This window comes from Podarcis muralis, chromosome Z (assembly GCF_964188315.1).
Source record: "Podarcis muralis chromosome Z, rPodMur119.hap1.1, whole genome shotgun sequence".
Lineage (NCBI taxonomy): Eukaryota > Metazoa > Chordata > Lepidosauria > Squamata > Lacertidae > Podarcis > Podarcis muralis.
This window is the reverse complement of record NC_135673.1, coordinates 19,375,342-19,401,376: the sequence shown is the minus strand read 5'-3', so window position 1 is coordinate 19,401,376 and position 26,035 is coordinate 19,375,342. Positions and strand designations below refer to the sequence as shown.

Here is a 26,035-nt window from a genome sequence, read left to right as displayed (position 1 = left end):
ATTCAGATTAATTGTTCCTAATCTCCAAGAGACCCCATTGAGCTTTGGACATACAGCTGTTGTTTAGTCAGAAAGCTCCAGCCCTCTGGTGTTTGATAAGAACATGAGAATATTAGAAGAACCTGCAGGATCAGGTGAGTTTAAGCTTAAGGAGCAACTGGGTGAGATCCCATGGTCAGAAATTCTCAAAGAGAAGCGAGTTCAAGATGGAGAGAAGTTTCCTAAAGGTGAAATATTGGAGGCCCAAAGGCAGGCAATTCCAACAAGAAAGAAAAGTGGGAGGCATCTAAGGAAACTGGTGTGGCTGCATAAGGAGATTACAGATGCACTGAGATTTAGGAAGGGCATATATAAGAAATGGAAGAATGAGGAACTCATGAAGAGTAGCCGAGAGTAGTTTCAGGGAGAGAGTCAGGCAGGGCAAAGCTCAGGATGAACTCAGGCTTACAAGAGAGGTTAAAAATAATAAAAGTTTCTTTGGCTATGTTTGAAACGAGGAAGAACAAGTAAGTAATAGGTCATCTGTGTGGAGAAGGTGGCGAAATGCGGCTGGATGACAGAGAAGGTGGAACTGCACAACCCCTGCTTTGCCTCTGCTTTTCTCCAAAAGGAAAGCAATGCCCAACCTGGTGATAACAATAAATGATGTAAGGAGGGAGCTGTAGCCCAAGATGGGGAAAGAGCTGATAAGGAAACACCTAACCACTTTAAATGTATTCAAATCTCCAGGGCCTGATGAGTTAGCGGGTACCAAAGGAGCTTGCAGATGTAATCGCAGAGCCTTTGTCTATAATCAAGAATTCTTGGAGAACAGGTGAGGTCCCTGCAAACCGGAGGCGGGCAAATGTCCCCTTTTTCAAAAAGGGGCGGGGAGAAGAAGAACCAAGTACAGTGGTGCCCTGCAAGACGAAAAACCCGCTAGATGAAAGGGTTTTCCGTTTCGGAGGCGCTTCGCAAGATGAATTTCCCTATGGGCTTGCTTCGCAAGACGAAAACGTCTTGCGAGTCTCGCCATCCTCCCCCCCGCTTTCCCCCCCTTTTTCAAAGCCACTAAGCCGTTAATAGCCTTTTAACAGCTTAGCCGCTAAGCCTTTAATAGCCGCTAAGCCGCTAAATCGCTAATAGCGCTAATCCGCTTAGCCGCTAATGGGCTTGCTTCGCAAGATGAAAAAACCGCTAGACGAAGAGAATCGCGGAACGGATTCTTTTCGTCTTGCGAGGCACCACTGTAACTACTGACTGGTGAGCTTGACATTGATACCAGGAAAGGTCCTAGAACAGATAATTAAAACAAGCAGTCCGTGAAAAGGATGCTGTGATTCCTAAGACCCAGCATGGGTTTCTCAGAAACAAGTCATGGCAGACAAATCTCATTTGTTTTGATAAGAGTTACAAGCTTGGTGTGGGCGTGGGTGGCGCTGTGGTCTAAACCACAGAGCCTAGGGCTTGCCGATCAGAAGGTCGGCGGTTCGAATCCCCGCGATGGGGTGAGCTCCTGTTGTTCAGTCACAGCTCCTGCCCACCTAGCAATTTGAAAGCCTGTCAAGTGCATGTAGATAAATAGGTACCACTCCAGTGGGAAGGTAAACGGTGTTTCCGTGCGCTGCTCTGGTTTGCCAGAAGTGGCTTAGTCATGCTGGCTGCATGACCTGGAAGCTGTCTGCGGACAAAGCGCCAGCTCCCTCAGCCAGTAAAGCGAGATGAGCGCTGCAACCCCAGACTCGTCCGCGTCTGGACACAACGGTCAGGGGTATCTTTACCTTGGTGTATCGGGAATGCTGTGGATGTAGTGCATTTTTATTTCAGTAAGACTTGACAAAAGTCCCCCAAAATATTCTTGCAAAGACGCTGGCAAAACGTGGGCTAGATGAGGTAACTTTTAGGTGGATTTGTAGCTGGTTGACTGACTGAGGCCAAAGTGTGCTCACTAATGCTTCCTCATCACCTGGAAAAAAGGGACAAGTGGGGTGCCACCACAGGGATCTGTCCTGGGCCTGTAGTAGTTCAGTGTCTTTATAAACTACTTGGGTGAAGGAATTGAAGGATGCTCATCCAGTTGTGCAGACACAAGAACCCTCTCCCCTGCTGCAGTTTCCAGCAACTGGTATTCAGAGGCATTGCTGCATCTGACTGGGGGCGCAGAGCATAACCCTCCCCTGGATTTGTCCAATCCTCTTTAAAAACCATCCAAGTTGGTGGTCATCCCTGCCTCCTTTTCGGTAGGTTGGTTGGCATCGGTCTGTCTTGAGAGACAATGGAAAAGTGCACCTTTGAAGGTGAAGTCAAACTATAGGAAGCTTTCTTGTCATCTGGGTAGCCCAGAACCTCCATTCACACTGTCCAGGCTTGTGCCCCAGGCTTCGATGCTGCTAATGCAGTGGTTTAACTTCACCCCTGGGAGGCACACTCCATTGTCTCTCAAGACAGGTGGATGCAAATAGCTTTCCCCCCTCCCTGCCACTTATTGACAGCATCTTCAAGGGAGGAAGCTCTTCCAAATGATGTATGTCCAAATTTCAGTGATTTGCTTTGATTGGTTTTATTTTATGAATCCCAAAGCAGCTTTGCAACCAACCAATAATGGGAACAGAACAGAACAGAACAGGCTTCCTCAAACTCAGCCCTCCAGATGTTTTTGGCCTACAACTCCCATGATCCCTAGCTAGCAGGACCAGTGGTCAGGGATGATGGGAATTGTAGTCTCAAACCATCTAGAGGGCCGAGTTTGAGGAAGCCTGCAACAGAACATGACAAGTACAGCATCAATCATATAATAATCAACAAATCATGAATAAAATAATTCCTATCTATAAAACACTATTAACAGTCCTAGGCTGCTGAAACAACAAGACCTCCCCTCTTGGCTGCGCTGATATAGTCCAAAGAAAAGCAGAACTATATGTTTGGCACCAGCTTGGCTGCACAAGTTGCTGGAAGGAGGCATACAAGGTGCCATCCAGCCAGTTTAGGGAGTCCACTCTGGACTTGTGTAGGGTTTACTCCTTAGCCTTTTCTTCACCTGAAGATATCCCGCGAGGCAGCGAAGGTTTAGGATTAGCGCTTTCCTTCTCCTAGATAGGCTTCCTTCCCAGGTTGACGAGTGGTACACAAAGATCAGCTGTGGAAATAAGCTGGTGTTGGGAAATCCTTATGTAAGGGCTGGATGGGGCGAGGCCTTTGCAGCCAGCCTGCCCAGGAGATAATTCGAGCTGCATTAGGAAGACTGCAGTCAAGAGAGTTCAATTAATTACAGATGAGCAGTGACCACCATCTGTCACCACAGGAGATTGGAAGGGCAGCCAGGTTGGGACCTGCCCGAATGGACTCCACATTAAAACCAAAGTAAATAAACAAAAATCACCCCCTACCTGTCGAAACGAAAAGAATTATGATTCATTATCTGGAAAGTCTTTAAAAAAATAATAATCCAGACCCATGTTTTAAACTAACAATAGACTTTGAATCATAGAATCGTAGAGCTGGAAGGGATTGTTGCCAGTCGGTGTTGCCAGTACTGAGCTAGACAGAGTGAGGGTCTGACTTGGTATAAGGCAGCTTCCTATGTAAAAGGTAAAGGGACCCCTGACCATTAGGTCCAGTTGTGGCCAACTCTGGGGTTGCGGCGCTCATCTCGCTTTATTGGCCCAGGGAGCCAGTGTACAGCGGGAGTCATGTGGCCAGCATGACTAAGCCACTTCTGGTGAACCACAGCGGCGCACGGAAACACCGTTTACCTTCCCGCCGGAGTGGTACCTATTTATCTTCTTGCACTTTGAGGTGCTTTCGCACTGCTAGGTTGGCAGGAGCAGGGACCAAGCAACAGGAGCTCACCCCATCGCGGGGATTTGAACCGCCGACCTTCTGATCGGCAAGCCCTAGGCTCTGTGGTTTAACCCACAGCGCCACCCGCGTCCTGTGCACAATTTACCAAAGCTGCAACACCCCACTATTTATCCCGCTTTGGCTTATCCCACCCGGTGGAGGGGGGCGTTCTGTACACAGGGCCCTGTAAGAAGAACCTGCCTGTGGCCCATCTATCCCAGCATCCTCTTCTCACAGTGGCCAACCAGATGCCCCAAAGAGAAGCCCTGCAAACAGCAGGAGATCTGAAAAGGATCCAGGGCTCTAAGAAGACCCCAAGCTTACAGTGAGGCAACAGTGTGATGCAGCAGCAAATAAAGCAAATAAAGCTAATGCTATTCTAGGCTACATCCAAATCAAGTGCCCAGATCGAGGGACGGAATAGTGCCACTATTATTCTGCCTTGGTCAAGCCCCACCTGGAGTGCGACTGAGATGATGAAGGGTCTGGAAACCAAGAGACATTGTTTAGGGAGTCAGTGATGTTCAGCTCTGAGAAGAGGAGACCAAGAGGTGACATGAGAGCCATCTTCAAATTCCTGAAGGGCTGTTATAGAGAAGACGGAGCCAGCTTGTTTTCTGCTGCTCCAGGGGGGAGGACCCAAACCAATGGATTGAAATGATAAGAAATGGGATTCCAACTAAACATTAGGAAGAACTTTCTGATAGAAGAACAGCCATTAGACAGTGGAGAGGACACCCTCAGAAAGTGGTGGACTCTCCTTTGTTGGGGGGTTTAAAGCAGAAGTTGGATAGCCGTTTGCAAGGGATTCTTTAGTTGTGGTCTCTGCATTGCAGGAATTGGACTAGATGACCCTTGAGAGTCCCTTCCAGTTCTACAATTCTATGATTTCTTAGAGAGGAAGACTTCATAGTTGCTGGTGGCTCATTTTTGCAACCACCACTCATTTTTCTTCCAAGAAATCTTAGTACCTATGGCTCTCCTTACCTTTCATTTCATCCATAGCTTCTGTTTAATTGCTTTAATCAAAGCTCTTTCTTTAGCTGGCTGCAGTTGTCATTAATACAACTGTATTCCTTTAGCGAGAAAAGGCTTTCAGAGAGTTTGCAGAAAACTGAACAACAAACTTTCTGTTTAAGTTAAGGCTGGTTGGAGTGAGCGTGTTTCTTGAAACAAGCAAGTTCGTTGCATCCCTTAACCTTGACAGAAATAGCTGCAGCTAATCTGCCGACCTTAAGCTGCTCTGGAGTGAACAATTATGGGATCAGGAGTCCTACCTCTGGGCAACGTGCTCAAGGGCCCAGCGGTTCAGCTTACGGAGTTCTTCACATCAATGATGGGCTCACACTGGGAGGGCTGGCCAAGGAAACACTCTGAATAATGGTGGCTTAGGCAGAGGCAAGTGAGTCACCAACTGAGTCCGTCCTCCAGAGATCTCCATGTTTCCCCAAAACAGCATTGTAATTTACTGGGCATCACATTGCAGGGGGTTAGACTTGATGACCCTTGGGTGTAACTTCCAACTCTGCAGTTCTATGATTCTATATGTTCTTTATATTTCTGCTGGACTGCTAGTAATTGGAAAGCAAGGGAAACAATTGTGTTAACTCCCCATTCATTCATTCATTCATTCATTCGGCTGATGAACTGCAGGGCAATAGAAAAGGTGCTGAATGTGATAGATACAGTGACTAAGCAATGTCTGTTTACATTTCTACCTTCTGCATTTGTGAGAACTCGATCATTAATGTGGCAGCACCTACACCTCGGAATTCCTTGCCTGCTGATACGGATGCATGCTGAAAACACTCTTGTTTAGATGGGCCTACCCAGATCCTACTTATATTTACTTCTAAATCAACCTGCTGAATTCATTGATACTTCCTCCCAAGTAAGTGTCATAGGACTGCAGCCTAATAGCCTGATCCTCTTTATGTCTACTCAGAAGTAAATCCAATTGAGCTTAATGGGACATACCCAGTGCCGGATTTGTGTATAAGCTAAACAAGCTATAGCTTAGGGCCTCACTCCCTTGCTTGCCCCCCAACAAAATTTTTAAAAGTATTTCACTATTAATATACTTCTTCTTAATTGTATTTCAGTTCAACAATTACTTTGATAAGATACATATTTTGTTATGTGCAAATGGCTTTAGATACCTATTAGGTTCATAAATTACCATATAGAATATATTCAACAACAAAAAACAACAGGGACAATTTGTTGTTGACAAAGGACAGCTGGACATATAAAGGGCCCCATTACCTTCAGTAGTTTAGGGCCTCATCAAACCTAAATCTGGCCCCGGACATACCACTAAGTACGTTGGCACAAGGCTTCAGCCAAAGTCTTATTATTGTGTGTAAGAGCATTGTGTGATTCTGCATGATTATTTTAAGGAAATGCATCTTTGCATGGAAAACAATGCAGTCATTTTGTCTTCTCCCACCAGATGCTACATTCCATATGATTTTAGTGCATTTTTGTTGTTTTGTTGTTGCTTTCTTGTTTGTATGCAAAAATTCATCCCTTGTTAAAATTTATACATTTGAAATAAAAATAAAATAAACAGAATGAAGAAATAGATACCACTCCTGCATTTGTTTATTCCATTTCTACGCTGCCTTTTTTCTTCAAGGAGGTCGAAGTGGCATAAATAGTTCTCTCCACATTTCATCAAGTATGCAACGTAGGTGACTAGCCTCCAAGGTCACCCAAGTGAGCTTCACAGTTGTGTGGGGATTCAAACCATGATATCTTGCATGTCCTCGTCTGACACTCTAACTGCAGAATGACACTTGCTGATAGATCCTACTTGCCATCTTGGTCCACCTAACTCAAAGTACCAAATGCAGAAGGTAAGGGCAGAAATTCTTCAAGAAGACAAGCCAGGGTGAATGACAGGACCCCCTCCCACACACAGACAGAAGATGGAGATGCCTGGGATCAGTCTCATTATGGATGGAAGCAGGCTGACCCCATTGACACACTGCACATTGATGCTCAGCTGCGCCGTGGCCTCAGAGATAATCCCGCAGAGGCATGAGGGACACAAAACACAGAGATAAGAGACTTGGCAGGATATATCCTCAGCAGAGTGGGTATTATTACTAGGAGCTAGAGCAGATACTTTTCATGGAACCCATTTTCACTCTTCCCTTATTTCAAAAACATTGGCAAAACGTGAAGGCATCTGAGCAGCTTATGATGCATGAGTAGAAATACACTTTTCCATAAATGTTTTCAATATGTGTTTTTATGGTTTATTGCTTGTTGTTAATGCCCTTTGGGAGGAAGAGCAGGATATAATAACAGAATGGTGGAATCATTGGATTGACAGGGATCCTAAGGGTCATCTTGTCCAATCCCTGCAATGCAGGGATCACAGCTTAGGAGTCCCTGACAGGTGGTCATCCAACCTCTGCTTAAAACAGAGATTGCCAACTTGGTCCCTACCGCCCACTAGTGGGTGTTTCAGGATTCTAGGTGGGCGGTAGGGGGTTCTATGGCACAAGCTGAATCCTCCTCCCATCGAGCACTGGTGGGCAGTAAGGAACTTTTACCATCCAGAAAGATGCATTAGTGGGTGGTAGTTATAAAAAAGTTGACTACCCCTGACTTAAAATCTCCAATGAAGGAGAGTCCACCACCTTCTGGGGGAATTTGTTCTACTCTTTAAATACTCTTGCCATCAGACTCGTAATCTGGTGAACCGGGTTCGCGTCTCCACTCCTCCACATGCAACTGCTGGGTGACCTTGGGCCAGTCACACTTCTTTGAAGTCTCTCAGCCCCACTCACCTTACAGAGTGTTTTTTGTGGGGGAGGAAGGGAAAGGAGAATGTTAGCCTCTTTGAGACGCCTTTGGGTAGTGATAAAGCAGGATATCAAATCCAAACTCTTCTTCTTCTTCCTGCCATGTGATGCCCAAAATGCTCCTGACGTAGCACATGTGGAAAGAGTTGAGGCATTGCTCCTGGCAGTTGTAAGCTGCCCATGACTCACTTCCATAAACCAGGGGGCTCAACACGCAAGTCTGGTAGACCTTATACAACAGGTGAAAGCAAAAAGATGAAATACAAAACTATAAAATAGGCACATAGAATGAATACAGTTTATTAATATTAATTATTATTAATTGTGATGCTTTTATATTCCACCTTTCCCTCCAAGGAGCTCAAAGTGACAAGTCCATTGTTCTCCCCCTTCACATTTAATCTCCACAATAACCCTAGGCTGAAAGGCAATGACTGGCCCCCATTGTCACACCCAATGAACTTTGTGTCCAAATGGGGATCCAAACCCTGTTTTGACATTCTAACCACTATGCTGCACTGTACAGTAACATATGAGAGGAAGCAACAAAATCCAAGCAAATATGATCAGCATTATCTGATTATTCCAGATTTGCCAGGCTTATGAGAAGGGTTGTCTTGAAAATGATGTTCGGCTGCATTATATGCCAAAAAAGAATGCCAAATCATATGAAAAGTGTCTGGAGGTTTTAGTCCTCACTGAAATCTCAAATTATGTGTCATTTTCCCCCACCACAGCTCTGTTCTAGAGCAAGTGGTACCAAGTGTCCAGTGTAATATTTCCCATTGTTGCAATGGCTCTTTGAGGTACCCAGACGTCAGATAAGACCTGTTCTTTTGACACAGGCATCATAACTAATATTCGGTTACATTAATTTTGGACAACTATAGTTCAGGAATATTTATCATTCCCATCAATATTAAATCCCCCAAATCTTGCACACGTGTACGTCCCCACCATAAATTAGAATACCCACCAAGTTTATTGCATCCCCTCTGGCAATTAAGTGATATAGAAGAGAACATTTTGGACATTTTCAAAGAAGGGTGATGCCATCTGTATAGTAAGAACACCCACATCGATGGCTTGATCTCAGGCACCGTTGTGCCTGGCTAATCTTGGTGCTTGAGCCTGCTTCCTCAATCCCTGTAATCGTCTTCCCAAAGAAAACGTATTTATAGCCCACTCTGTTACTCAACCAGAGTCCCCTTAACTAATAGTCTAATAGGATTCTGGCCTCAAAAATAAGCACACACTTTACACCCCCAATGAATGGAGGAGGGACCACAATGGGGTTATAAAAAGCCCCGGTGCAATAGTCAGAAGCCTTCCAGGATTGGTGCAAAGAGGTGTGTGGACTTCGAGAGACTCTCCTGATTTCAGGTAAGGCATCTTGGATGGACCTTCTTTTTCTTTTACTCCAGTGACCAGCAGAGCTCAGAGGAATTTAGGGGGTGCCTCTCTCTGAGTACTAAAAGCTAAACTAGATGAATATATCTGGCACCAGAAAATTATTTTTTTAAAAAGTTTGATTGTTTCATTTTATAATGTCTATAAACAGAGAGAATAATTGTAACGATAGATGACAAATAAAAGATTAAATGGTAAAAGTTGAGAAAGGTAAAGGACCCCTGGACAGTTAAGTCCAGTCAAAGGCGACCATGGGGTGCGGTGCTCATCTCGCTTTTCAGCTGGCATATAGGCACCAGAAGGTGATTGATTGATTCTTTGACAGATAGATAGATAGATGATAGATAGATAGATAGATAGATAGATAGATAGATAGATAGATAGATGGATGATAGATAGATAAATAGATAAATAGATGATAGATAGAGGAAGATGATAGATGATAGATAGATGATGATAGATAGATATAGATAGATTAGATAGGTAGATAGATGGATAGAGATAGATAGATATAGATAGATTAGATGATAGATGGATAGAGATAGATAGATAGATGATAGATAGATAGATAGATAGATAGATAATAGATAGATAGATAGATAGATAGATAGATAGATGATTAATAGCTAGACTAGCTGACCAATAGACCAATAGATAGAAAGTGAGACAAACAGACAGATAGACGAACAGGTGATAGATAGACTGACAAGATAGATACATAGAATGTCTGTCAAATATGTATAGACAAACAGACATGCCTAACAGACAGTAGAAATAGATGATAGATAATGATAGATGATAGATGATAGATAGATGATGATAGATGGTAGATAGATAGATAGGTGATAGATAGATAGATAGATGATAGATATAGATAGATAGATGATAGATAGATAGATATAGATAGATAGATAGATAGATAGATAGATGATAGATATAGATAGATAGATGATAGATAGATGATAGATAGATGATAGATTGATAGATAGATAGATGATAGATAGATAGATGATAGATAGATGATAGATAGATAGATAGATAGATGATAGATATAGATAGATAGATGATAGATAGATGATAGATAGATGATAGATAGATAGATAGATAGATAGATGATAGATAGATAGATGATAGATAGATAGATAGATAGATAGATAGATATATGATAGATAGATGATAGATGATAGATGATAGATAGATAGATAGATGATAGATAGATGATAGATAGATAGATAGATGATAGATAGATATAGACTGACAGATAGATGATTGATTGGCAGACCGACAGTCAGCCAGACAAAGGCTTATGGAAGTTTTTTTGTGAAAAGAAAATGAAAGTTCATTTGCACCTCCAAGTCGCTGACATACTTTGGTCTATATTAAAGTTAGAAATATTTTTAAAAATCATTATTACTTTAGAGTTTTAAGGTTGATAGTATCCAAGCCCCTTGTGAGAGGGTAGGACTGCCTTCTATAAAATAATGCTCACTACACCATCAATAACCGCACTGTAAGCTATTCGTTTTTTCAGAGTTCGGAATTTCAGCGCAGACTACATTGAAATGGTCAATGGCAATGCACAGCTGCTTTGCCAGTGTTGAGGGATATCTTTGTTGTAGCTGCGTAAATGGGCCCCTCGTTGTGACACCTGCTAGTAGGCTCCCAGCTTGTTAGGATTGACCTGCTTAAAGAGCTGGGCTCATCCCTGTTAATCTTGCAGAAACTCTACTGATTAAAGATATATACTTACTCTTTAATTCCCAGGTTAAAGTTGGGCACCTCAAATACAGACACAACAGTCCATGTGAAAAGGATCTCAGGGTCTTAGCAGACTACAAACTTAGCATGAGCCAACCATGTGATGTAACCGTGCTAATGCAGTTCAAGGCTACATCAGCAGAACATTCTACACTTTGGCAGGAATAACCAAATGCGCAGCCAAATGTTAAGGGGCACCCCATAGGAAGAGATGAGTAAAGGATCTAGGGGTCTGAGTAGGCAGCAAGCTTAGCTTGAGGCAGCAGTGTAGTGCAGCAGCAAAAAAAGCTAATGCCGTTCTAGGCAGCATCAAGAAAAGTTGAGTGTCCAAATCAAGGGAAGTAATAGACCTGCTTTGCCTTGGTCAGACCTCAAATGAAGACCTGTGTCCAGTTTTGGGCACCACAATTTAAGAAGGATATTGGCCAGCTAGAGGGTGTGCAAAGGAGGGTGACCAAGATGATCAAGGGTCTGGAAAACAAACCTTGTGAGGAACGGTGGAGGGAATTGAGTATGTTTGGCCTGGAGAAGAGAAGACGGAGAGGAGATATGATACTCACCTTCAAATATCTGAAGGGCTTTCACATGGAAGATGGAGCAAGCTTGTTTCCTTTTGGTCCAGAGGGAAGGACCCAAACCAATGGCTTCGAAGGACAAGAAAAGTGATTCCGGCTAAAACTTAGGAAGAACTTTCTGGTGGTAAGAACTTTTCAACAGTGGAATAAACAACCTCTGAAGGTAGCAGACTCTTCTTCACTGGAGATTTTAAAGCAGAGGTTGGATGGCCATCTCTAAGGGATTATTGAGCTGTGATTCCTGCATTGCAGTGGGTTGAACTAGATGACCCTTGGGGTCCCTTCCAACTCTACATTTCTATGATTCTATAACGTAGGACTTTGCGGACAGGGAAGCAGGATGCAAGTGGAGGAGGCAAATCCTATTTTTTGTCCTGTGGCACTAAAAAGGCTAAGGGCAATCCTTCCTTTGCCATACAGCTAACTTAGCCTTTCAATTTCTTCCACAGTTCTGCTTCTGCTGCTTCTGCTACACTAATTGGATATGGCTGATGGGTCAAAGTAAGTCAACTTTTGCCTGCTAGATGTGAAAAGACCAAGCTCATTTGGGCTCATTTTCACCCCATCAGACTCACCTTGGACCCAGTAGGATGGTGGAGGGGGTGCCCCAACTTGGATCTCACCTATGTTTAGCTTTTCACTCAGGAGAAGATCCCAGGCTCAGTCCCTACCGGCATTTCCAGGTGGGGCTAGGCATTTCCAGGTGGGACTACCCCCCTGAAGCCCTGAATTGCTCCTGCCAGTCAATGTAGACAACACTAAGGTACATGTAGCGATGGGTGTTACTCACAGAAAGAAAGCAGCTTCTGATGTTGCTCTTTGAGTCAGGCCTTTTACACAGAGCCACGAGGACTGGAATCTTATGGCAATTTGAAGGAGAGGACTGTCTCTCAGTGGGAAAGAGAATCCCCAGGCAGGCCTAGGAAAATCCTTGGCCTGAAACTTTGGAGAGCCATTGCTGCCAGTCAATGCAGACAATACTGAACCGGGTGGAGCAATAGTCTGAATCACTATAAGTCAGCTTCCCAGGGGCCCTTGCATGCAGAAGGCCTGAGGTTCAATCCCTGATGGCATCTCCAGGGAGGGTTGGGAGAGAGCCCTGCCTGAAACCCTGGAGAGGAGCTGCAGGTCATTGTAGACAATAGTGAGCTAGATGGACCAACGGTGTAAGGCAGCGCCCTATGCTCTTTTTCCAAACAAAAAAACAACAACCATTAATTAATTTATGCTATTCATCTTGAGCAGACATTTCTCAAGAAATCCCATGCAAACATACACACGCATACATGCTCAGAGTATGTATTTCGGCAGCCTCCAAACAAAAGCACCCTATTGCACTTGCTCACATTCTTCTGGCCACAGAACCTTAGGGTTGCAAGGACTCCAGAGGGCCGTCTAGTCCAACCTCTGTTTGCTAGGTTTCATTTAAAATCAGGCAGACAAAAATGGTGTTGCAGGGGGGGTTGAGCTAGATGACCCCTTCGAACTCTATACTTCTAGGACTTCTAGAACTGTTGCTCTACCAAGGAAGTTGGTCTTCTGCTGTCTCCTTTCTGTTCATTAGCCTTAGCCTGAATATCTTGATTAGAGAAATAAATGCAGCACAATACTTAATGGAATACTTTATTTAAAAAAAATGGTTTGAGTTCATTCCCTTCCCTATACTTTTGTTGGCAGAGTGTACAAGAAGACCTGCCCCAATGGAAAGGTAAGACCACTGTGTAAATATGTATTATTTTATTCTTGCATTGCAGGGGGTTGGGTCTTTTCCAACCAGGGGTGCCAACTTGAATAAAATATTGTGGGGGCCTAGGTGAGCCCCACGCCACCCTGCATAATCGATCACATGACACAGTGCCCACACACCATTTGAATGGGAATGCCCATCAACTTTGCGGGAGTCTGGCCCTCTCAAATATTTTATAGTGGGGGCTGACACCCCCATGGCCCCTAGGAGTTGGCTCCTATGCTTCCAACTCTCTGATTCACTGATTCTGAAATCGATGTGCCATAAACAAATATTTGAGCTTTGGAAGTCTTGGTAGGGGCCCTTGGTAGGGGTAGCATCTCCACCCTCAGAGGCTGGGGGGGCCCTTCTCTGTGTGGCCCCTGAGTCCCCCTCCCCCCAAGGGGTACATCAGGCATCTTCATTGCACAGCTTCTGGAGGATGCTAAAGACACACTTCTTTGCTGTTGGGGTGTATGTTTTTAGGACCTGTCTTATTTTGATGGTTGTAAGATGCCATAAGACTAAATTTGCTAGCTGATCAAACACTCCCCCCCCCTCCTGCCCATCTAGCTATCCATCTACCTGGGGAAAAGAGATTTTGTGGACCATGTGGATTCTGTGGAACCCGTTGGTGAGTGGTTTTCTTTCTATCCCCTTCAGTCATCTGGATTTCAGCTGGAAAGATGGTGGTGGTTGATAACATTGCCTGTCTACCTGATGACTTGGGGGGGGGGGCATTAAGCTCCAACTTGAGTACCCATCAGTCAGGGCTTTTTTAGCTGTGATTCTTGCATTGCAGGCATGTACATGGCCCTTGGTTCCCTTCCCAATCTACAGTTCTATTGCCTGTAGATCATAGAATTCTTGCCTTGTACAAGGTTGGGCTAAGGGATGCGGGTGGCGCTGTGGGTTAAACCACAGAGCCTAGGACTTGCCAATCAGAAGGTCGGCGGTTCGAATCCCCACGACGGGTTGAGCGCCCGTTGCTCGGTCCCTGCTCCGGCCAACCTAGCAGTTCGAAAGCACATCAAAGTGCAAGTAGATAAATAGGTACCGCTCCGGCGGGAAGGTAAACGGCGTTTCCGAGCGCTACTCTGGTTCGCCAGAAGCAGCTTAGTCATGCTGGCCACATGATCTGGAAGCTGTACGCTGGCTCCCTCGGCCAATAAAGCGAGATGAGTACCACAACCCCAGAGTCGGCCACGACTGGACCTAATGGTCAAGGGTCCCTTTACCTTTACCTTTACAAGGTTGGGCTAGACAACCCCTGGGGTCCCTTCCAACTCTACAATTCTATGATTCTATGAGTCTACAATCTATCTCTCCCTCCTTGTTGATCCAATTCTCTTTTACATGTATTTGCAGATGGGATTGTCTTGGTTGACCCAGAGTACCTGAAAGACCGGAAAGGTAATTTTCTCATTGTCTTGTTTTTCCAGTTTTATTTGCTTGGGATGGAGACAAAAATTTTGTAACAATTTTCATTGGAAACACATGAATATTTGGGAGAGACTTTATCCCAGAAATCGCTGGCTTAGTTCAAGGCATCTCTGCTCAGCCATGAAACCACCTCTTCCTCCCTCCCACGCTTATTGACTCTGGTGCTATTTAGAAGCTTAAAGTGGGCAAAGTGATACAAATATCAGGCTTGTTGTCTGCTGCTTCAGTAGGGAGGACCCAAATCAATAGCTTCAAGTGCCAGGAAAGGAGATTCCAACTAAACATCAAGTTGGATGCCCATTGGAGACCAGGGATTCTTGTAGCTCTGATTCCTGCATTGCATGAGGTTGGACTAGATGACTCTCGGGGTTCCTTCCAACTCTACAATTCTGTGGTTCCTCCTCTGTTAGATTGTATGGTTAATCTTCAAACAAAAACACACACACACACACATAGCACATTAGACCTGCTCCTGTACGAATCCTGTTCTAGATTTAATTTACAATCTGAATTCAGAAACTTTCTCTAAACTAACCATCATCTCTCTTCCCCCCGCCACTGCTGTCCTTTCTCAACTCCCATCTCCCCATGTCTTCCTTCTCTTTTCCTCTCCCCATCCTGCTGCCCCCCTCCACAGTGTACGTGACACTGACCTGTGCATTCCGCTATGGCCGCGATGACCTGGATGTTATTGGGCTCACCTTCCGGAAGGACATCTATGTCCTCACTGCCCAGATGTACCCTCCTGTGCCTGACCAGGCCCCCAAGACGCTTACTCCTTTGCAGGAAAAGCTGATGAAAAAGCTGGGGGAACATGCTTACCCCTTCACCTTTGAGGTACACCTTTGACGCATCTTCCTCTTCCCCGTACAAGACCCCCATCTTTCCCCCCTCAATGGAGTCATTATTTTTATATGCTAAAAACATGATTATATGTATACATAAATACATAAGAAGAGCACTGCTGGATCAGGCCAAAAGGGGCCCACCTGGTCTAGCAACCTGTTCTTACATTGGCCTCTTTTGGGAAACCAGCACTGCCTCTTAGGCTAACAAACCTCACATCACAGGGTTGTTGTGAGAAAGGCGGAGAACCATATATGCCAAGATGGGTTCCTTGGGAGGAAAGGTGAATGTGGGAAGAGCCCTGTTGGGTCAGGCCAGGGGACCACCTAGACTCCAGCCTCCTCTTCTCACAGTGGCCAACCAGGTGCCCCAAAGGGAAACCTGCAGGCAGGATCCAGGCACAAGAGCCCTCTCCCCTCCTAGGGTTTCCAGCAACTGGCATTCAGAAGCACTGCTGCCTCCAACTGGTGGCAGAGCATAGCCATTGTGGCTAATTGCCATCAATAGCCCTCCATGAATTTGTCTGATCTAGGTTGGTGGCCATTGCAGGAGGAAATTCCTTCCTTTAATCTGTCCTGAAACTTCCAACATTCAGCTTCATTGGATGCTCACGACTTCTAGCATTATAAGAGAGGGAGAAGAACTTTTCTCCAACCACTTTCTCCATGTCATGTACCAGTTTATAAACTTCAATTATGTCCCCTCTTACTTGCCTTTTCTCCAAACTGAAAGGTCCCAAACGCTGAAACCTTCCCTCATAGTCAGCTGGGTTACCCTTTTTTGCACCTTTTTCAACTCTACAACCTCCTTTTTGAGGAGAGGCAACCAGGGTTGTACACAGTATATTCCAAATGTGGAATATTCCAAATGTGGACTGTAATCCTTATACTGCCTCCTGCCCTGGCCAGCCCAACAAGTCGTTTGGGACAAGCAGCTCCAGAAGAAAAACTGCTTTTTAGAAAAGCGTAGACATCAAAAGGGAATAAAATATTATTTATTTTCTCTCTAGATGGCAACCAACCTCCCCTGTTCTGTCACTCTCCAGCCAGGACCAGATGATGCTGGAAAGGTGAGCTGTGTGTGAAAGCATCCATGAAAACTGGAAAGCAAATGGAAATTAAAGCATATCTTAATTTAGCTGTGATACCTGCACTTCAGGGGGTTGGACTAGATGACCCTCAGGGATCCCTTCCAATTGTACGATCCTATGGTTCTATGAACCCTTTTCTATGAACCCCGATGGGATGGCTTTCTGTCCTCAAAACTATGAGCCTTTTAAGGCACTTCAGGACTTGGTTGTGTTTGTATCAAGAATTGCAATTAGTAGTTCAAAGGCATGACCCACCCTTAATCTCTAACCCACTTTCTTCTGCATTTCCCTCAGTCTTGTGGGGTCGACTTTGAGGTCAAAGGATTCTGTGCTGAAAACCTGGAGGAGAAAATTCACAAGAGGTAACACCAGCATAAGTTTCAACAGTTACTCATTTATTCAAAGCATTTTTAGTTTGCTCTTCAGCTGAAAATAAACGATGCAAAGAACAAAATGACTGGCTGGAGGGCCATTTAGCTGGGGATTCCTGCATTGTTCGGTGTCCCTTCGAACATTGCAGTTCTATGATTCTAGGAAAAGGCTCTGAGATCCACTTATGTAAAACCAACAAGGAAAATAAGACAGTTTGCAATCTATTATTGTAATCTATTATTATTATTCACTGCATTTATATCCCAAGTTTTTCTCCAAGGAGCTCAAGGTTGCGTCCATAGTTCTCCTCCCCGCCCCTCCCCATTTTTTGCTCACAACAACCCTATGAGGTAGATGAAGCTGAAAGACAGTGGCTGACTCCCAAGGTCACCCAGTGAGCTTCCTGGCTAAGTGGTGGGGATTTGAACCTGGCTCTCCCAGGTCCAAGATTTCTGGAATTGTTGAAGGCACCTGCCTCCCACTGGCTTATTCTTGGAAGAGCTGGATGCAATTTCTGCATTGCAGAGAGTTGGCTTAGATGACCCTTGGATTCTCTTCCAGCTCTGCAGTTCTATGGAAGAGGTAAATGCCTCTCTCAATAACACACGTCTTCTCTGTGCAGAAATTCGGTGAGGCTGGTGATTCGGAAGGTCCAGTTTGCACCTGCCCAGACAGGCCCAGCCCCAAAGTCGGAGACGACCAGGCAGTTCATGATGTCGGATAAGCCTTTGCACCTGGAGGCCTCTCTGGATAAGGAGGTGAGTGTTGCGTGTTAGCTTTTTGAGGCATTCTCTCCCCTTCACCAAGTCTCTCTGCTCCGGAGGGCCCCACGCTTAGTGAGACATTATTGACCCTTTAAGTGAGCCAAAAATGTGAAGCAGCAGCAAAAACAAAACAAAACCTAATGCAGTTCTAAGCTGCACCAACAGAAGTCTAAACCAAGGAACCAAGGGAAGTCATAGTACCTTCTACTTCTACAAGTCCATTGCTTAGCCACACCTTGATTTGCAGTCAGTTCATTTGGCCAAACATGTGGCCTTTCTGATCAATTTCGTCATTTATTTATTTATTTCAAAAAAATTATACACCTCTGGGATGTTTTTTTTTAAAACAACAACAACAACACACCCTTCAGAGCAGTTCATGAAAAAGATAAAACAATAAATCTTAATCAGTAAAAGCAACTCTGTAAAACATTCAGAAGATAAAACCAGCAATTAAGTAAAAACAGATTAAAGCAGACATCAACATTCTAAACATGTGGACAGGCTTGCCTAAGCAAAACAGTTTTTAGCAGGTGCTGAAAAGGGTACAGTGAAGGATGCTTTCATGATGTCAATAGGCAGGAAGTTCCAGAGTTAAAGTGCTGCCACACTAAAAGACCAATGTCTTACGAATGAAGAACAGGGATTAGGTGGCAACTCTAACAGTGCCAATTATGCAGACAGAAGCAGTTGAGTGGGCATATACATGTGGTAAAGCAGGCATCCCCAACCTTTGGCCCTCCAGATGTTTTGGACTACAATTCCCATCATCCCTGACCACCGGTCCTGTTACCTAGGGATCATGGGAGTTGTAGGCCAAAACATCTGGAGGGCCACAGGTTGGGGATGCCTGAGGTAAAGTGATGTTGCAGGTAAACTGGTTCCATGCTGTTAAGGGCTTTGCACGTTAACAGCAACACTTTGAACTTGGCCCCGTAGCAAACGAGCAGCCAGTGCAAATCTCTGAGCACAGGGGTTATATTCTGACAAGGCCTTGCTCTCATAAGCAATTGTATTGCATCATTCTGCAATGACTTTAGCAGTAATCCAGTCACTGCAAGATATAGTACGCGAAATGGCTCAGGAGATGGTTGCGGAAATAGTTGTGAGTCCAGGAAAAGATTGGGATTTCCTTCCCTTCTTTTTCTCCATCTTCAGCAACAACCCCCTGTCGTTTCAGATTTATTACCATGGAGATCCAATTGGCGTTAATGTCAACATTAACAACACCACCAACAAGATTGTGAAGAAGATCAAAATAACAGGTAAGGGCACCAATAGAACCTTGCTTTGCAGGGGGTTGGAAGGGTCACCTTCCAACTCTACAATTCTATGATTCTATGTTATCACCTCAATAATTTCTTTCTCTCTCTCTGTTTAGTTGAGCAAGTCACAGATGTGGTTCTATATTCGCTGGACAAATACACCAAGGCTGTCTGTTCAGAGGAGTTCGTGTAAGCACACAGATCTCTAACCAGACCAGTGTGTCTTTGCACAGATGTCTTCAACTTGTGCAAGGTCTTGGGTCTTCGTGAGAAAAATCTGGATCAGCGCCCATCCCCCCCCCCAAAGGAACTGATAATGAGGCACAGAGGAAGTCAGTCTCTTCTTTTGTTTTAATTCTGCCCCAGGACCATTTTCACACCCATTGTGAAAATGCTAACTTCTCTCAGAAATGTCTGAGGAATTCAACTTTTCCTATGTTTAATTTGTGTAGTTACACATGGACATGAGTCTAACAGTTCACTCCACATAATGACGTTTCTTTTCACTAGAGAGGGGGTGGGGTGGGAAGACAGATGAGCCTACCTTGCAAGAGGGTTGTACTACAGCTGTGTGCAAAATGAGCTCTTGAAATTCTCCACCCTAATTATTATTATTTTTGTGGGGTGGGTGGGGGGAGAGAAAAATTCTTCTACAACTTCTTGGGGATGGGTCTCCTTGTTCAGAATGTGGAATGGAAGAACACGCCAATTTCAATTTTTCCCAACTCTCATTTTTTCAATCTGAAATCTGACTTTCTGTATTTAAATACAGTGGTACCTCGGTTTAAGAACAGTCCTGTTTATGAACGAGTCAGTTTACGAACTCCACAAAACCGAAAGTAGTGTCTCAGTTTGCGAACTTTACCTCAGTCTAAGAATGGAATCCGAATGGTGGAAGGGCACTGGCGGCGGGAGGCCTCATTAGGGAAAGCGTGCCTCTGTTTAAGAACGGATTCAGATTAAGAACGGACTTGCGGAACGGATTAAGTTCGTAAACCGAGGTACCACTGTAACAACAAAAAATCCTTAGATGTGATTCCTCCATTCCTGCATTTTCAGGGGTTGGAGTAGATGAGCCTTAGGGATCCCTTCCAACTCTACAGTTCTATGATTCCATGATTCTAAGATTCTTGAGGTGTGTGGTTTTAAATTGAGGCAAGGTGGGCTCCTTTAACCTCCTCCATTGCTGTCCTTCTGCAGGGAGAACGTGGCTGCCAACTCCACCTTCTCCAAAAAATACAGCATTACCCCCAGCTTGAACAACAACCGGGAGAAGCGGGGTCTGGCCCTGGATGGGAAGCTCAAGCATGAGGACACCAACCTGGCCTCCACCACCGTGTAAGTCTGGACCCTGAGGAGCATACTGGAGGCCAGAGAGGGGCAGGGAATTGAGAGAGAAACCGATTCCTTCTCTGTGTTGCCCATTCTCCGCAGCGTGAGGTTGTCACCAACCTTTTGGGGCCCAGAGAAACACTTGTATGGTGGTTAGAGTGCCTGACAAGGGTCTGGGAAAGACCAGAGTTCAAATCCTCACTTGGCCATGCAGCGCACTGGGCGTCCTTAGGGGCAGTCACTGCCTCTAAGCCCAGCTTACTTCACAGGGTTGTTGGAGGGGGAATTAAATGAAAACGGGGAGAACTATGGCTGCCACCTTGAGTTCCTTAGAGAAAAAGGCAGAATAGAAATGCAACAGATAAATAAATAAATAAATACAAAATATTGGTCAAAAAAGGCTTCTTCCAAGCCACATTTTAGCAGACAAGAGGGGCAGGGCCCTGAGAGCACCTTGAAAGGCCTCTGCAGATGCACCCATGGGTGCCACATTGACAAACCATGCTCTTGATGACCACCAACCTGGGCGGCTTCAAAAGAGGAGTGTACAGATTCATGGGAAAAGGGCTACTGATGTTACTAGCCACAATGGCTATGTTCTACCTCTATACAGTGGTACCTCGGGATGCGAACGGGATCCATTCCAGAGCCCCGTTCGCATCCTGAACGGAACATAAGACACGACGGCGCATTTGCACGTGCCGCGTTTTGCCGCTTCTGTACATGCGTGTGACATCATTTTGAGCGTCTGCGCATGAGCATGCACACACTCCGTTACTTCTGGGTTGCCACAGAGCGCAACCCGAAAGCGCTCAACCTGAAGCACATTCAACTCAAGGTATGACTGTAGTTGGAGGAAGAAATTTTTCTGGATTCGAGTTGCGGGAAGCCACAGGAGGGGAGAGTTGCTCTTGTACCCGGATCCTGCTTGTGGGTTTCCCATAGTAGGCATCTGTTCCCCACTGTGAGACGATGATGCTGGAATAGATGGGCCACTGGCCTGATCCTCCAGGCTCTTCTTATGTTCTGATATTCTTGTCTATGGTGACTCCTGTTTGAATGTCTCCTGTTTTTTCTCCCTTAGTCTGAGACCAGGGATGGACAAGGAGGTTCTCGGGATCCTGGTTTCCTACACAGTGAAAGTCAACCTGATGGTATCCAGAGGAGGGTGAGGATGTTTTCTATGGGAGGAACTATCATTTCTGGGTTATGCTGCCTTATTATTCTGTCTTGCTCAGTCTTGGCCTAGCCTGGTCAGGGTGAATTTTTTTTGGAAATTATTTGATTTCCTCTCTCCCTTTGGGAATGTTGCATTTCTGAAGAGATATGAGGATGCACCCTATAAAGGACACATTTTATTGGCTCAGCCCTGTAAGAAAAGGCTGCAGCATTGGGGGCTTACTAGTTTATAGATAATGTGAGTGAGAGGCAATATGATGTAAGTTTATAGAAATATGTCTAGCATGGAGAAAGCAGAGAGAGAAAGGTTTTTGTCCTGCTCTCAAAGCACCAGAACTCGTGGACATCCAGTGAAAGCAAATGCTGCAAGATTCAGGACAAACAAAATAAAGTTATTCTTAGTTAAACTCCCACAGGAGGCAATGCTGGCCACCAACTTGGATGGCTTTAAAAGAGGATTAGACAAATTCATGGCGGAAGAAAAGGGCTATTGATGGCTACTGGTCATAATGGCTATGCTCTTCCTCCACAGCTGGAAACAGCAATGCAGTGGCGAATCTTAGGGTCTCAAATTTCAGCAGCGCCCTGTACAACGCCAAAATTCAGTACCCCTCCCCTTTTCACACTCCATTATAAATAATAGGTGTGGGATCCCTGAGGCTCTGCGCCCAGCGCAACCTAACCAGTCACACTCCCTTAAATCTGCCTCTGCAGCAATGCTTCTGAATGTGAGTTGCTGGAAACCACAGGAGGAAAGAAGGCCCTTGTGTTCAGATCCTGTTTGCAGGTTGCTCATTTGGGCATCCGGTTGATCACTGCGAGAAGAGGATGCTCTTCTGTGTCTCTTGAAGTCTATATAGGTCCAAACGATAGGTCCAGGCTCTGCCTTTGGTCTGTGAGTTGACATGAAGCCCTAAGTGGTAGAAAACTGGAAGCCCAAGGGACTCCCAACAGACCCTCTGAATTGGCCTGGGTGCCCTCACACTGGGACAGGAGGGATAGCCTTCCCAATGAATGTTTCTACCTTTGTGCAGTCCTCCACCTTGAATCTCCTCTTCTCTTTGCAGCATCCTGGGAGATCTCACATCAAGGTAAGCCCCAATTTATTGACCATCGGCATCACCTCATCTGTGTGCCACTTTTCCACACTGCACTCAAAGCATCTCACAGCATACAAAACGGACAACAATAATTATAACGATTTGAGGGAGGGAAACGTATTATGAACAATTAGAAATAATCACAGTGTGAACAAATAGCTGTGATTCCTGCACTGCCGGGCATTGCACTGAATGTCCTTGGATGCCCCTAGAGTTCTCTGATTCTAAGCTTCTGTTTGCTCTCTGAGGCGTCTCCCATTCAGCCCTCTCTCCTCATCTCTTTTTCAGCGATGTTGGTGTGGAGATGCCTGTGGTCCTGATGCATCCCAAACCTGACGATTGTGAGTAAAAGGCTTTGTGCAGGAGATTTGTGGGAGATATAAAACCATCCCCATGGCTTTGTCACCATTCAGAAAGACTTCTCTAAGAGTCTTTCTGAATGGAAGCACTAAGGACCTATTCCCTGACCTTCCTCCTTCTCCCTAGAACTCTCTTAGGCAGGCTGTGTACACATGACCATCTTGAAACACAGCTGGGTTGTCCTTTTTCTTAATCCAGATTGAAGGTGGCTTTGGAGGCAACTGCATTAAAATGCACTATTTTTTATGAAACCACTGGATGGCTAATGTTGCGTGTGAACATTTGGGGTCCCTTCCAACTCTACAGTTCTATGATTCCCAGCCCAGCACACTGGTTGCTGAGTAAATGGAAGTGTGCGCACAGCCACACATTTTGCACCCATTTCTATTTCAGGTTCTTTAGGAGCAATAATAATAATAATAATAATCAATGTGACTAATCAGTGTACACCTCTCTTTTTTTCTTCCCTCCCTCTGATGCGTGAATCGTCAACAGCTACACCAAGGTAAGGAAAAATTAAACATTCCAGGGAGTGCCTGTTCAAGAGATATGAAATATCCACGAGTTCTCATATATGTGTGCCTGCAGTTCTTGACTACCGCTTAAATGTATTTTGGCTGTGATTTCTGCATTGCAGTGGGTTGGAATAGATGATCCTTGGGGGGCCCTTCCAATGCCATGATTCTATTATTCTACCACTGGCATGAATAGTTGCTTTCTCCTTCTGCATGCATTGAACCTCAACTGCCTGCACAAACTGCATTTCACTGCCACTGGACTGGTCACTGTAAATTTGATGTCTCTGAAGATGCCCCAAGACACTTTCTTAGGCTTTGCATGTGGAGGATCTGGAAACTGACGGTTTGCCTTTTCCTTCTTTCCCCTCCCTCTTCTACCCTGCAAACGGCTCATCCTGGATATCTGCACTTACGTGTTCTGCTCTTCCAAGGAGGTAACTAGCTATTATTCTTTACTTCTTTGTGGGGTCACTTAAAGACAGATCCACCTGAAATGTCACCTTCTTCCCTAAAGACCCTCTTGGCTGCTGAAATCGGCAGAGGGGGCCTTCTTGATAGTCCCCTCCTCCATCAGAGATGGGGGAGTGGCCTGTCAGGTGGAGGGCCTTCTCTGTGGCAGCCCCTAAGTGAGGATCTCCCTCCCTGCAGAGGCACATCTGGCATCTTCATTGCACAGTTTCCAGAGGATTCTAGAGATGCACCTCTTTGCCTTAGCTCTTGACACTCAAGCTGCGTATTTTTAGGACACTCCTTATATTGTTATTGGAAGTTGCTTTAAACACTTTTCAATGATGTGTTTGATTTTAGGATCTTAGGGTAAAGGATGGGCAATAAAATAATAATAATAATAATAATAATAATAATAATAATAATAATAATAATAATAATTTATTATTTGTACCCCACCCATCTGGCTGGGTTTCCCCAGCCACTCTGGGCGGCTTCCATAGAAACCAAAAAACACTAAAATATCATACATTAAAAACTTCCCTGAACAGGGCTGCCTTAAGATGCCTTCTGAATGTCAGGTAGTTGTTTATCGTTTTGACATCTGATGGGAGGGCGTTCCACAGGGCGGGTGCCACTACCGAGAAGGCCCTCTGCCTGGTTCCCTGTAGCTTTGCTTCTCGCAATGAGGGAACCGCCAGAAGGCCCTTGGTGCTGGACCTCAGCGTCCGGGCAGAACGATGGGGGTGGAGATGCTCCTTCAGGTATACTGGGCCGAGGCCGTTTAGGGTTTTAAAGGTCAACACCAGCACTTTGAATTGTGCTCGGAAACGTACTGGGAGCCAATGTAGATATTACAATCTATCATTTATTATCAATATTAATTAATATTCTTAACAATACCATTTTATTTATATTATTAAATACAATAATATATTATTAATAATATATAATAAAGTAATATAAATTAATAACAACAACAATAGCATCCAGGAAGCTGATTGAGAGAGCCTCTGGGGAACATTAGATGGGGGCTGAGGACCATAGTTGGAATAACAGATCACCACAATTGCAGGGGGTGGGGTGGACTAGATGGCCCTTGGAGATACCTTCCAAGCTACAATTCTATGTCCTCAAAGGCAATGGGGGTGGGGAGACAAGGGCACCAACCTCTGCTCCCATTGGAAGCTTCACCTTTTTCTGGAGGCAGCAATGCTTCTGCATCTCAGTTGCTGGAAGCCACGGGGGGTGGCGTGGGGGGTGGGGGTGGGTGCTCAGATCCTGCTTGGTGGTTTCCACCAAAGAGTTATCTGGTTGGCTACTTTGAGAACAGGTTGACTGGACTAAGATGGGTCATTGGCCTGATTCAGGAAGGCTCTTCCTACATGGTTTCATTCTCTCATTTCTTCCAGTGAGGAAGATATTGTGATCGAGGAATTTGCTCGCCAAAAGCTCAAAGGGGAGAAGGACGACGAGGAAGAGAAGGAAGAAGAAGACAAAGAGAGCTAAGGGCACGACCCACCAGACCAGTGCAAGAAACCTTAGACAGCCTTCCCATGTGTCTTCCCCACCATCCCCGCAGAAACATGTTTTCTCTCTAGAGTACGTATTGCATTTGTGATGTGGTAGTTTTTGCTGAGCTTGCTGCTCTCACCTGTCAAAACAAAACCCCCAAACTGCTATGGCACTGAGTCCTCAGTCTTGCTGCTCACCCACACTTTCATTTGACCTGCATTTTGATCATGTCGTGTACTTGAAATCCTTCTTTATGCAGGGCATCGTTAACCTGTGGAACTCTCTTCCACAGAAGGCAGTGATAGCCACTAACCTGGATGACTTCAAGAGAGGATTAAAGAAATTCATTGGGGGAGAATATGGCTGTTGATAGCTACTAGCCATGAAGACTATGCTCTGCCTCCACAGCTGGAGGCAGATATGGTTCTGAATACCAGTTGCTGGAAACCACAGGGCTCTTGTGCTTGGATCCTGCTTGCTGCTTTCCCATTGGGGAATCTGGTTGGCCACTGTGAGGACAGGATACTGGACTAGGTGGGCCATTGGCCTGATCTAGCAGGCTCTTCTGATGATATCATGTACCAGTTTATTCTCTCAGATCCAAGAGCTTTTTTCATCATTCTGGGCCTTACAAAACCCCAAGCTGACCTGCTGAACCAGATCTTCTGTAGACAAGCTGGAGAGAGGCTTTGCTTAAT

At 45.0% G+C, this 26,035-nt stretch overlaps 1 protein-coding gene across 1 annotated transcript; it reads left to right on the top strand.

The window, feature by feature from the left end:
• Nucleotides 1–11,864: 11,864 nt before the first annotated feature.
• On the top strand, nt 11,865–22,879 carry LOC114589085 (arrestin-C). The gene is made up of 14 exons (XM_028715114.2): nt 11,865–11,881; nt 13,058–13,088; nt 13,680–13,740; nt 14,475–14,519; nt 15,187–15,386; nt 16,405–16,464; nt 16,780–16,847; nt 17,480–17,615; nt 18,802–18,886; nt 19,003–19,075; nt 20,087–20,224; nt 21,303–21,386; nt 22,465–22,488; nt 22,786–22,879. Exons 1-14 carry the CDS (start codon nt 11,865–11,867, stop codon nt 22,844–22,846), a joined length of 1,083 nt encoding a protein of 360 aa, XP_028570947.2. The 3' UTR covers nt 22,847–22,879.
• Nucleotides 22,880–26,035: the final 3,156 nt, after the last annotated feature.

Coding starts and splice junctions, on each gene's coding strand:
- LOC114589085 (XM_028715114.2), top strand. Junction 17,616..18,801: donor AGGCCTCTCTGGATAAGGAG/GTGAGTGTTGCG, acceptor CTGTCGTTTCAG/ATTTATTACCATGGAGATCC. Junction 19,076..20,086: donor GTCTGTTCAGAGGAGTTCGT/GTAAGCACACAG, acceptor GTCCTTCTGCAG/GGAGAACGTGGCTGCCAACT.